The sequence below is a fragment of the Rhipicephalus sanguineus genome, chromosome 4, assembly GCF_013339695.2.
Source record: "Rhipicephalus sanguineus isolate Rsan-2018 chromosome 4, BIME_Rsan_1.4, whole genome shotgun sequence".
Classification (NCBI taxonomy): Eukaryota; Metazoa; Arthropoda; class Arachnida; order Ixodida; family Ixodidae; genus Rhipicephalus; species Rhipicephalus sanguineus.
Window position 1 is genome coordinate 85,867,453 of NC_051179.1, and position 13,219 is coordinate 85,880,671.

The window sequence follows — 13,219 nt, forward strand, 5'->3', positions numbered from 1 at the left end:
TGTACAATACAGCAAGTGTAGCGTGGTTGTAACCATACTGCACGCTTTTATTAGGCGACCACCCAACGCGCCTCCGTCCGCTGCCAGGACCGCTAGAGCATCGCGGAGTGCGCATCGCTTGCATGAAGCTCGTCATCGCTGCGTTAACCGAAGTGGGTACGAACCGTTGGTACGAACAACATTCCCACGATAAATGCGCGCGTGCGGCACAGCAAGTGGCCCAGTAGTGACGGCGTGAGCCGAGTAGGCGACGCGCTGCACGCAACTAGTCGGGAGACGATCGGCTCCACGCAGCCGTACCGCGTTTCACTGGAACTGTGTCAGTTTTCGTTTAGTAGCAGATCGCGGTTAGACGCACGCACATATACCGCGGAAAGCAGACACTGCCCGTTCTGTCGCTATGTCGGTTACTGCGTTGACCGCGTATCCCGGACCCTGCAACAGTTTCGAAATGCTCTTCGGCGTCACCACTACGCGCTATCGGGCGGTCGTGCGAGTGTGCCAGGATCTTTTCTCCACTTTGGCAAAAAGAAAGAAAGGGCTTTGCGGTGGGTACTTTAGGCAATATTTGCTGTGGCACTCTATTTATTTGCTGGCGGCAATGGCGTACGCTAGGAGATGTAAATTTGTACTTGGTGTTTAATGCGTACTACCGTTTAGTGCGTAGTTATGCCGCGTTCCCGGCAGGTGCGTATTAACGAGGTTTCACTGTACATGTAATTCATTACGTACAAAGCTGCATTCTGGTCAGATAGAACTGATGTCACTTCTTGTGTTCATCTGGTTGGTGCTTCGTTCCTTCCGTAACATGCACAAACTAGCCCAGCGAAAGGTTCTGCTTGAAGGCCAAGAAAAATGCTCAAGTGCGAATTTCTTTGTCAAAGATCTGTCTGGCTGAAAGAATTCTAGATTTGTAACTGGTACCAACCTCAGTTTTAAAATAGCCCAGACGTTTCCAGACTGCCTAGGAAGCTGCATCATTCTTGCTTTTTGGGCAAAGCACTGAAGCATTCACTTAAAGCTTATCTTCCGCAAAAGCAATGCGATAGCTTAACTTTGCTTTTTTTCCTGTTGTGTTTTCTTCTTTCCCCGCTGCAGAGTGTGGTGCGGTGTGCCACCCGAAGTGTTCCACGTCTGTGCCGAGCACGTGCGGAGTTCCCGCCGAGTACGTGCGCAAGTTCTCGGACGCCGTGGCGACCGAGCATTCGTCCTCGGCCACAACTCCTCCATCCACCCCTGGCCCGCACGTGAAGTTCGCACCGAACGTGTGTGAGGTGACCTTTGACAGCTCGCTGCCCCGTGGCTGGGTCAAGGTGCTCAGGTGATAAACGCTTCCCTCTCCACGGCTAGTGATCATCATCATCAGACTCCACTGCCATCATCATCACCACCTTCTCCAAGCCTGCTTTGCCACATTTTCCAGCCTTGCTCTAGTGTTGTGCGGCACTGCGCATGCTGCTCGCTTGTTTTCACGCTCCTTGCTTATTTCACCGCTGTATGACCTTTGGCTCTGGACTTTTTCTATGAAGCAGCATGTATGTTGTACTCTTCGTTACGTACGACAGCCTCAGTTTCCGCTCCCGTTTCTTCTCTGTCCTGAAGCTATGCATCGTGTCTGTTTATACTTTAAGGGATCAGTCACACTGACGACTCGTAGAGGTTGTGCAACCAAGTTGGTCACAACTGTTGTGACCAAAAGAGGTCACTTGTGACCTCTTGTGACTGACCTTTAGTCACATGTGTCCGCTCGTGACTGAAAATGTTGCAATGCAACCATTTGTGGCTCTTTACGAGCAGTCTTTTTGCAGGTCGGGTGCGTAGAACATTTGCGGAACGCTTGGGTGGTCACGCAACCTCTGAGAGTTGCCAGTGAGAGTGAATCCTCAGTATGCTTAAAAGCATGGTTTGGTTCCGTGCTTCTATAAAAAAGATCTCACGGTACTTGCGTTGTGGTAATGTGGATGGACTTTCCTTGTGAAGCATCCCATTTGGCGTTATTAATCGCTTATGCAAAGTCTATGCAGTATGCCATGTAATAGTTGCGCTGCACTATTATTTCCAGCACCGAGTGCTGCAAGTTTGTGCTTGGCAAAAGGTATGCGTTCACTACAGCTGCGGTCGTCCAGTTGTCTGTACTGATGAGATGCTAGGTATCAACTAAGATGCATTTCTTTTTCTTATTGTGGTTTGCGTATGAATTAGTTCATTTTTGTTTTATTTTACATATTACAGCGCAAGTTTTTTAACGCCCTTTAATTCGATGCTCGAATTTAAAGTACTCAAAGATTTATAACTGAACGATGTGTGTTATGTGAGCTCTAAGTTGAGTTCACTAACGAAAGATTATCTTGTAGTACCTGATCATTTGTTGACTTGGTAAGATGGCCAGTTGTTCAAACTGCAGGCCACAACCATACTTATAGTTTTTTTTTTTGTAATTGTAAAATGTTTGTCGATTAAGCATTGCATTGCAGGAGTGGTTGCATAGCTGTGCTTTGGGTTGGCATTTATAAGTAATGTTATGTGTTGATCATAATTGATGTCGCTTTGGTTTATTTGTTTGATAATAAAGGAGTGCATCTTTTTTGTCAGCAAAAATCAGATTGACGTAGTTTGCTGCTTGTCTTGTTGTTGTAACGTTTTGGTCATATGCTGTGTTCCTGTTTAAAGCCACATATGCGTTGTTTCATCCTGTGTGAATTGGAGTTATGTATAAATGTGTAAACAACCCTTCAAACTTCAGAGATATAGGAACAAGTTTGTCTTAACTGTTGGCACACTACCGACAATGTCTTGGGTGCAGAGAAAAATATTGCTTTTCAGATCTGCATTTAGTAAACCTCTGTTTAGCTTGATACTTAGCTAAAGTTTGCACCACGGCGTGAATATTTGAGTGGAAAATCGCCACCGGAGCATGTACAAAGTCTGGGAATCGCCCCTTTGACCTGTGGATGCCTACGCTCTGCGCAGCGAAGCCATGCCCACGACGGCAAGTTTTCTGCAGTCACTAATGTAGTATGAGACTGAGCAAACCCGGACAAAGGAAAAAAAAAAATGTGGTTTGAGAGAAACGTACAACAGATGTCAAGACCACTTTGCAGCTTAGTAACCTTGTGTTACTGTCATGGTGTAAGAATAATCAGGTGTTGACACTGCGCGCACTAAAGCGGCCAGAAAATGTTCGGTCATGGGTCCGTTTTAATGCGCCATCTAATGAGCACCCGTGAGAGCGCCCGCGAATAACCGAACCACGGTGGTGCCGCGTGATCGCCGCCGCGCTCGCCGTGCCCTCTCCTCTTACTCTCTCGATTTCGCCCCTCGAGGCCGCTTAGTGGCTCCGCCAAGCCAAACTGTGCGTCAAGCAGATGACGCTCTCTAGCAGACGACGCTCTCCGCCGCCCACGCGCCGACCTTTTGCTGTTTTTCAGTCTTCTGCTAAAATAATCACGAACGTTGACTGAAGTTGTTGCTACGGCAGTAACGAAAATAACAATGAAATAAACTGTCAATGCGACTCTTACCGGAGCAATAATTTGCACCCCAGTCAACTCGCAGACTAGGATGAAAAAGAAGTTTTATGCAGAAAAAAAATAAATTCAGGCAGTTATGGTCGGGCCCTCAGTCCATGGCTACGCTAGCACTCGTTTTACATTTCTGCATAAGACCCATCCTTTGCCCATAAAGTGACATTGCATTCATGAAGAGCTGTCCCTACCTTTCAGATTTTCCAGCCCGCATGCTAGCTTTATGAGTTCATTGAAGCCATAGCGCTGTTAAATACAGGGATCAGAGAAAGAGGGTGGGACGTGGAATACAATGAACGTTACAAACCAACTTGCCCAAAAGTCTGTTCTCTTAGCTTTGTGAGGCCTACATGAAAAAGTATAGCTCCCTGTGGGGTGCCTCTATTTTGGCAGTCGAAAGTTTCAGATGCATCAGTCTGTTTGTGACAAGTGATTGAACATGCCTATATTCGTGTCGGCATACACGGACATCACTAAGTTCTCATGCAGTGTAGCACCACGGTTTTGTGCGGCAGCGACCATGGCTTCATCGCCCAAACCCGGGACCCAACGAAGCGGTGCTGGCGACTTGAAAATTTCCTGCCTCCCCAACGCTTTCGTTCGTAGTGGCGTGAGTAACTCTCAAAAGACGAAGGAAATTCGTTATTTCAGATTAAAATGAAAAGTGCACCAGGCTTGAGGATTCACTAAGTTGAAAACACCTCGTGCAGGGTATGAATGTCGTGAATGCGAATCGATTGGGCTGCACTCAAAGCCAACTCAAGTTCTGCTCACGCGCACTTGTAGTTTCGTCTGTTCAAGACATTCATTCTGTAGACATTAGCGTTCGGTCTGCCCTAGGAATTGCACGGCGCCACTGCTCCAGATGATCCATGTCGGACGGTGCTTTGAAGAAAGGCACATGCTTCGCGCAAGTCCGATAGCCAGAACGGCAGTTCGATACGAAGCACGTCCTACCCATTGCAAACATCTCTCAGCAGTCCGTTGCCACCTTCGTCGATACAAGAGCATAAAACCACCGTGCATAAAACGCACACGAACAAAAATGCCTGGCTTCAAAACAGTGCCGCTGCACATGCCAGCAAAAGGCACATTATCAGCAGCATGCGCGTTGCTATGGAGACGACTGCCCCGCTTTTCGTAGCGCCCTCCAAGAAGGCACCGATGAAACTGCAAGTCAACTACTGTTAAGAACCCGAACATTATCTGGCTGCACGTGGATTGTGGTTTTCCATGCGTTTGGGGAAGAGTGTCAGCACCCGAGTGTATTCTTACACCGTGGTTACTGTGTACATCAAAGTGCAGAGAGTGGAGAACGATTGGGTACGTCCTGCCGCAAAAGCTTACGAGACACAGCTTTTTTTAGAAAATTTATTGCTGCTTTTTCTGAGAACAAAGCCTCCAATTAAATGTTGCAGCCTGTAGTAGTTCCTGTGAGTCATGCGCTAACAGAGCAGAAATTCGTATTTGCAGTGGAGCCCACGTCTTGTAAACTTCTGCCTCTGGGTGTACATCAGTGACTTGGTGGGAGGTTACGGGTACATCGTTGATACTGAAAGGGCTTACGAATGATAGTACGGCTAGCAACAGTACAAGGACGTTAACAGCACTGTTAAACTTCACTAAGGCTGATTTTAGTGTGTTAGTGCTACTGTCACAAGGATAGACTGCTTCATTGTTGGCCAGATTGGCTTTCTTATAGCCACATTGCCCATATTGAAAAGGGGAAAATTCAAACGCCTATGTTACACGTCTATTGATTTGCTCAAGTATATGTTATGTGCAAAAGTGATCAACAGCTGTAGGAATGAAAAGGATTTTGGTCAGGATACCTACTTCTTAGGCTAATATGCCTTGAGCTCCAAATACAAAACATAGAGCAAAAAGACCCTTTCACAGACCTCAATTGTAACATAGTGGGTGGTGCAGCTTGTCATGCTTAGGTATGACTTTGTTCTTAGGAAACTACCAAGCTGCTTTGAGTCATCACAGTAATCACATGTAGATCATAATACTGTCATGATGGTGAAAATATTGGTTCCGTGATGGTGGTGTGTTACGTGAAGCAAAACTTAAATACATAAGTGAAATTTGCATATGGTACTGTGCATATGTACTGATATCATTTTGAGCTGATGTTCGTGGAGTACAGTGGTCAGGAGCTAATTAGGAAGTACGCACACTATAATATGTCCTTTGATCTGTGGAGAGAAATGCCGAGAGGCTTTCGGGAAGGATCACTTGAATGTTTGTGAGAAATTAGTTGAGACAAATTTTTTATCCTTTAATGTCCTTTTTAAGTTGTGTGAGGCACATTCAGGTACTACATTTAGAGGTTGTGCATCTTATCTCTGCTAATGACTTAGGTTGTAGTACCTTCACTTTTACGCAACTCGCAGCATACACTGAAGTAGGGAAGTTTAGACAACATTAGTGGACACTGCTGGCTTTTTGTAAAAGCATGTTTTGCCTTTGTACATGTGCAATCACAGTGATTTCATTCTTTAAAAAATGTTTTTTTTTTAACTTTCAGTAGGGCTCTAGGCATGTTTTGGCATATGCAAGTCATGAGTTTGGCTGTTCTCCTTAACTCAAGGTAAACTGACTCAACTTTTCGCTGACATGCTTTGTTTACATATACAAAGCATAGTGCAAACAGAGGACAACACAAGGTTGCCGTTGTGTTCAAGTCCTAAATTCATAGGCAGCATTTCATGAGGCTAGAGTGAAAATACACCTGTGCTTAAATTTAGATGCGCACGAATAATAGTGTCAGATGGTTCGCAGTCCTCCCAATATGCGTTTCATGGCCTAGGCATTGCTTTAGTATGTCTGTAAACTAACTAAATTAATCAAACTATTCTCGCATTAGTGCAAATTGCAAGCAATCTAAGCTCTCTGCTTTTGCTAAGCCACTGCAGTGGCTCTCCGAAAGATGAGGGTTTGATCCCAACCGTGGCAGTCTAATCCCAATGGAGCAAAATGCTAAAGGCCCATGTACTGTGTAATGTCAGCGTACGTTAAAGAACCCCAGGTGGTCGACATTATCTGGAGGCCACCGCTAGGGCATCTCTTATAGTCCCCCCTTATGTCCCCCCTTGCGCTCAGGCTGGGGGGGACACCCCTTGCAAGTGTCCCCCCTTAAAATTTATCTTTCAAACATCAGATATTTGAATTGATTCACAGTTTAGTATAGCATGTTCAACTTCTTTTTGAATGCCTGCTTATTTTGTAGTGCGTAGGCCTGTATTCGACACCCCTCAGCTCTGTGACTTGATATTGCAACTGCCCTTCGACTGGTTTCAGAGGCGACTCAGTAGAACAATGCAGTTACCCTAGCTGGGAACCAATGCTCGTTTCTTCAATTCGATTTCAAAGCATGATTTTAATTTTTTGGATAAGTGAAAATAAAGCCTATATTTATAAAAACAAAATGGCTGCCATAGCAAGATGTGTGTCCCCCCATGCGATTTTTCTGGATTTACACCTCTGTTTGGGACCATAAACCAACCACCTCCTTTTGCTGTATTTCAACCTGAATGCAGGAGCAGTGGGGGCAAACAGAGCTGGCACAAGAGCTATCTGGTGCTCTACCGTGGTGTCCTGTACCTCCTGGACCAAGCGTTGGAGCCCACCGCACTGGCGGGTGACGGCACCGACCGAGCGGCAGAGGTAGAGGATCGCTACGGAGAGAGGCTCGAGTCTGCGTGCCACGAGCGCATACAGATGTCCCCGTCGGACGGCGAGGTTCTGGTGAGCAGTGCCGTGCCTGCCACCGAGCTGACGGGCACCGCCAAGTCCGACATCCCCTACACCTTCAAGGTGGAGCTCAAGCCACACACCACGTGCTGGCCACCCAAGTAAGCACAGACTGCATCATTCGTCACTGAGGTTTAAACAGTGACATGTTATGCCGAGTTTTGTACTAACATCGCTGAAGCGAATGCTGACACCGTGATAGCATGCGTGGGTTCCCACATTAGGGATGGTAGCTGAGAGCCCTGTAGCATCATCCATGTAAAAACGAGAATTCATTGGTGACTGTACTTAGCATAAAAGACTGAATTTCAATATAACGAAGTAAATTGGCAATTTTATCAACTTTGTTATGGGGGGGTTTAACCGTACTAATGTTCATCACATTTTTCTTTCTCCTCGTGTTCCTCCCCAGGTGCCTATACATCATGGTACCAACATTTGCCGAGAAACAAATGTGGGTGTCTGTCCTTGAAATGTGTTCTGGACACAACGTTGACCCTTCGGTAAGTTCAAGAGTGTGAGCTGTTTTCGGTGAAAGCCTCAGAAAGCTAGAGTGGCAGCGAAACAGGTTATTTATTATTGCATTATGCTGACGGCCACAAAGTTACATTTAAGATTCCTAGCCACTTCAGGCCGCATCGTAGCCTGGCTATAATGCAGGAACGCTCGTGTTACCTAGATTTAGCTGCATGCTGTGGCCTCAGACAGATATAATAATATGGAGTCACTGATGGCGATGACGTAAACTGTGTCTGCTTGAACAAAAGGCACCATGACATTGTCATTTTCTTATCATGCTCCAGAAATGCAACGTCGGCGACACAGTCCTGAGACTCGCAGGTCAGCACATCCTAGACGTCAACTGCGTCCACGAACTATCCTATGAGGTGAGCAGATGAGAAACAGGACGCATGTCGCTGCCACAGGCAGTTTTGTGCAGCTTTTTTTTTTCACGTGCCCATAACTTTCAATGCTGCCCTTGCACACTTATAGGTTGAACCACGAGAATAAACGAAACTTACTATAGGAGCGTTAGACAGTGCATATATTTCGTAGGTGCTGTGTTCTTTATACTCTTTCAAAGGTTAGGCACCGAGAATGCAGAGACTACGGGAGGAAAAATGACGGTGCACTGTAATTTGCACTGCCTCCTTTTGTTCTTTTTTGTGTTCATATGGTCCACCCTGATTGTTCACCCGATGAACGCTTATAAACTTCCTCAGCCTTCTGTTGTTTCAAGCTTTCATTTGCTGCTGTCTTTATTTTGCTTCTCATCTTATGCATGTGTATAGAAAAGTGTTCATTTTCTCGAGATATTGCTTGCAAGCGGTGTTGCACAAAATGTGGAGTACTGCAGCGTGCATTACCGTACTTGCAGTACCTTCTTGTGGGTGCCATGGAAGGCCTTTACGTCGTCGACCTGGTAGCGAGGACCGTGCGGCGCCAAGTTGCAGACGTTCCTGCTGTCTTTCAAATTGCCGTGTGCACGCAACTGGGCGTGGTCCTTGCAATATGTGGTACGCAAAAGCTCGAGTAACTTTCATTCCATCAAAGGTCAGCCACAAAAAATTTTTCGCCTCAGCTGAATTGGTTGCGAGCAATTATTGTTGCCTATTGTTGGATCAATCTTTGCAGAGCTGCAGGGCTGGTAATAACATTTGTTATTAACCTTCTTTAACCCTTTGAGCATCAGGTTGTCTTGCAGGTGATGCACCCCCAGTGTTGGGCTTTTTCTGCGATGTCATAAAACAAACACAAAGCTTTACTTTACTTTTGGATATGCAGAAGAAAAAAAATGACACAGCAGTTATGGCAAATTAGCTCTTAGTATATCTCTCATGTACTTATCGGCAAAGGATTAAAATATGCAGCAGGCTAAAAAAACATTGTTCTCAGTACGCACGCACTTCCACAATGGCGCTGCTGTGTCAGGGTGCCTTTTCCTTGAACAACATGCTCTTAAGTCCTAAGTCTGAGCTTTTGTCATACTTGGAGATGGAAGAGCCATCATGATTCCATTCAACAGCTCAAGATTCCACACGAGCAGCCATCTCAGAGCCATCACTCAGCTAAAGGAATAAGCGCTTTCATTTGTTTGAACTCTAGACAAGGCAAAGAAGGACAGAAGCAGGTAAGAGTCGTGAGCAACATAAGAAAGAGATACAAATAAAGGCAGAGGCCATCCTGGAGCAGCGAGAAGGCATGCTGTAGTATAGACAGATGAACGTAGAAAAAATTCTTTGAACGTATGGAAGATATTAAAAACATGCAAGAGGGATAGTCATAGAACCGTGGTAACGTGCAGTTAGTGGTGTTAACGCATGTGTGTAACGAGCCTAACGTCAGACTTGTGTGTGTTGTACATCATGCAAGACTGAAATGCAGCCAGGAAGAAACAGCCCTCTGCTTGTCATCTGGGTTCTGCTTCGTTACGTTGCAAAAATTAGATGTGTTAGCAGCCGTACTCAAAGTTCACATTATCTTGTTGTTTGCTGTGAGAGAGACTTTGTCGACAAAGCAACGTATCTAGTGTACCAACTGCTTTCATCTTGTAATCCATGTCCGGGCTGTCACTCTGCAGGTCAGGAGCGCAGGTTGATGCTGACAGACTGGACGGCAATGCAGCCTTGGGTCGAGTCCCTTGCAGGCAGGGACGTTGAGGCTGATCCACCGGAGTGGCGCCTTGTGGAGGACACGGAGGAGTGCCACCTGTTTGCCACGTCACCGGATTACACCACGCTGTGCATGGCGACGGGCCGAGCCATCTACGTGCACATCTGGAATGCCTCACGTGCCAACTACACCTGCCGAAAGGTGTGACTGAAAAGCGCTCGCCTGAAAAAAAATCTTTTATGGAATTATATTAAAGGCATGGGTGTACTGCAAAAGATAGGTTTTTTGAAAAGCTGTGCAAATGTCGTATACGTAGCCACATAGGTATTCATGAGTGTCAGAGCGTGGTATGTAAGTGAGGGCATACACAAGCAATAAAAATAATGGCTGTGTTATTGGCATGCATGTGTGGGCCCATCAGTCGCTGCTTGGTGGTCATGGTAACTTTTGATTTCTGATCATGGTGAATTAATTATGTAGATGTATATCATGTAGGTGTGTGTTGATTTGATTGTAAATTCAGCTATGTACCAAGTTAACCGAATAATAGAGCTGTGCGAATAGCAAAATTTTGGGTGCGAAGCGAATTCGAATAATAAAGATTGAGTGCGAATCGAATCGAATAATTTCGAATAATTTTCGAATATTTCTAAAAAATTTTTCGAATAATTCAAAGTGAAATTACAGAAAATGTTGCAGAGAATCCCCAAGTATGTTCTTGTGAGATAGCAACATGAAAGTGTTTCTTTTCGCTAGGTTGATGAAGCGCTGGTTGGGTCATATTTCATAGTTGTCTTTCTTATCAAGAGTGAGGCAATGTAGAGGCCGAATTGTATTTATGTACATGATTTGGTGCAACCAAAGTGCTGCCGACAACACTATACACGTGATAGGCAGAGATGCCATTTCCTCAGCCTCTGCTCCTCTTTCAACTGCTGTGGAAGGCCAACTGATGTGGCGGACAAGGGTGTGCTCCCTTCAAGTCCGGAGTTCCAAATCTGCCTCGTAGACGTCGATATATAAGAACATCTGAAATTTTGGATGCTAAAAAGCTTCGGCGTCCGATTTTTCGGACTTCCTGCCCAAATTTCAGGTCCAAAACAGCATTAAATGAGCCCCCAACTCTGCCACATCTTTCATCTCCATATTGGAACCAGCGTTTTCTAGAGTTAGTACATTTGCAAACGTAGCGGAGCTTGAAAGGCAGCTTTGCCGCATTACGGGGGTGTGATGAGGTGAAGCATATTGAAAATTTAGGGACCACTTTCAAACGGACGTTGACTGTCCCTGGGCTAAGTTCGACCGTAACGGAGCTTGTAGGGCAGCTTTGCCGCAATACAGGAAATACATATTGAAAATCTAGGGACCACTTCTAACTGGACGGTGACTGTGTCTTGGCTAAGTTCAACCGTAACGGAGCTTGAAAGGCAGCTTTGCCGCAATACGAGAGTGTAATGAGGTGAAGCATATTGAAAATCTGAAGGGGTCACTTTCAATCGAGCGGTGACTGTATTTGTTTTTGGGAAGTTCGAATAGTAAAATTTCAGTGCGAATCGAATCGAATAGCAAACACTATTCGAAAAATATTCGAAACTTCGAATATTCGCACACCCCTACTGAATAACACCCCCCCCCCCCATCTCTTTCAATGGCACACTTTGGGATGTTGCTTTAGCACAATAAACCACATCAATGAGCCATCCACATGGGCATAGACAGAAGTGATGGGTCTTTGTCATTCAGTGCAGCACTTGTTAGCTGATCTAATGCAAAAAAGTTTTGTCTTGGCTTTTTTTTTTCTTTGCTTTGTTAGTGACAGACACCGTAATCACAGTACTATATTGCTTCAATGTCTTGAACGTGCAACGAATAATGAATAACATTTTTTACTGTTATTAACTTAAAAAGCTTGGCAAATTTCTTGGTGTAGTGTTTGTATTGTATGCCATGAGATTTGGAGTGGGAAGGGCCATGTGACATAACTGACATTTTAATCAACACAGTATCATTGCTGCCTTGCAATGGTTTTGCTGCCTTGTAATGCTAAGAGTTTTAGAGAATGAGATAAGAAAGGAAAGGAGGCAAGAACAGAAAAACTCTGCACATTCTGATAGAATTGACAACCAGGATACAAGCCTGTTATTTCCATGTGGAGAAATGCAGAATGAAAGAAGCTATTGTAGACTCTCGTTAATTCAAAATCAAGGAGATGCCAGAATTTTATTTGAATTATCAACTCAAGGGTACCCGAGAATTTTGTTACCATTATCAGAACTTCTGAGGTATCAGATGCAAGCATAAATAAGACTTGGGGCAACAGATCAAGAAGAGCAGAGACAGCAGATTATCAAGTGCATTTCCACATTTGCGTGTATTTTTCTTCCTTTCTTTTTGCTACTCGTGGTTTTGACCACTTAAACAAGTCCAGGCAGGCTTCACTTTTGGCTGTTTTAAAAATATATGAATCCAAATGTTCAGCTAGAAGGAACAAAGGCTGCTGATGTTTCCAGTACGGGCAAGCAAACAGTATGAATTAACAGAATTCACCAAATTGTGCAGTTTGAATTAAGCAGTTTTTAAGTACATTGAGAACACAACGGGCCAACTTGCATATTTGTTTCAATTAACTGATTGTACGAAATATCGGTTGGAACTATCATTAACCTACTGCCCGTTTTATGGGGTGTGCATTCAGGTTTCAGCAATACATGATCATTGCATGGCTTGCAACCAGCAAACAAGGCTGAGGGGCATGTATGTCGGCGGTTTGTGACCAGTAGCTTTGATTTTTCGTGGCATGTGCAGAGATCCCTTGTAAACAACAAATCGTACGCTATAAAGCAGTACTCCTGTAAGGCACACTGTACATTAAAGGGGCCCTGCAACACCTTTCTGAGTTATATTGGAATAGTCTCATTATTGACGTATGACTCTTCACGAGTCATATGCCGCAAAAATTTTTCGAATCCGTCAAGTCTAAGTGGTATGGTATGGAAAAACTTTATTTAGGTCCGTCGGGGCGTGAACTAGCACGTAGCGGGCCGCTCCCACGTCGGGACAGATAGGCCTAACCTGTCCGCCACGTCGTGGGCCCGTTGGACTGCCCATAGCTGCGTCCTGAAATCCGTACTGCGTAGCGCAGCATCCCACTTTGACGATGTAACGTTTTGAACCCGTAACGCAGGGCACCGCCAGAGCATATGATCTAAGCTGGCAAAGTCTGAGCAAAGCGCGCACGTGTTTGACGTCTGAATTTCTGGGTAAATTTTGTGCAAGAGTGCGGGACTGGGATATGCCCCGACCTGCAGGAGTCTGAGCGTCAA

The 13,219-nt window shown here is 45.1% G+C and overlaps 1 protein-coding gene across 1 annotated transcript in view; it reads left to right on the forward strand.

Moving 5' to 3' along the window:
- The window catches only part of LOC119390366 (citron Rho-interacting kinase), a 102,436-nt gene that overhangs the window by 73,151 nt on the left and 16,066 nt on the right, over window positions 1–13,219 (forward strand). Inside the window, exons 30-35 of the mRNA XM_037657970.2 lie at window positions 1,099–1,321; window positions 7,070–7,384; window positions 7,696–7,786; window positions 8,087–8,170; window positions 8,662–8,800; window positions 9,865–10,097. Of these exons, the coding sequence (XP_037513898.1) occupies window positions 1,099–1,321; window positions 7,070–7,384; window positions 7,696–7,786; window positions 8,087–8,170; window positions 8,662–8,800; window positions 9,865–10,097 (1,085 nt within the window). The remainder of the gene's footprint in view (window positions 1–1,098; window positions 1,322–7,069; window positions 7,385–7,695; window positions 7,787–8,086; window positions 8,171–8,661; window positions 8,801–9,864; window positions 10,098–13,219) is intronic.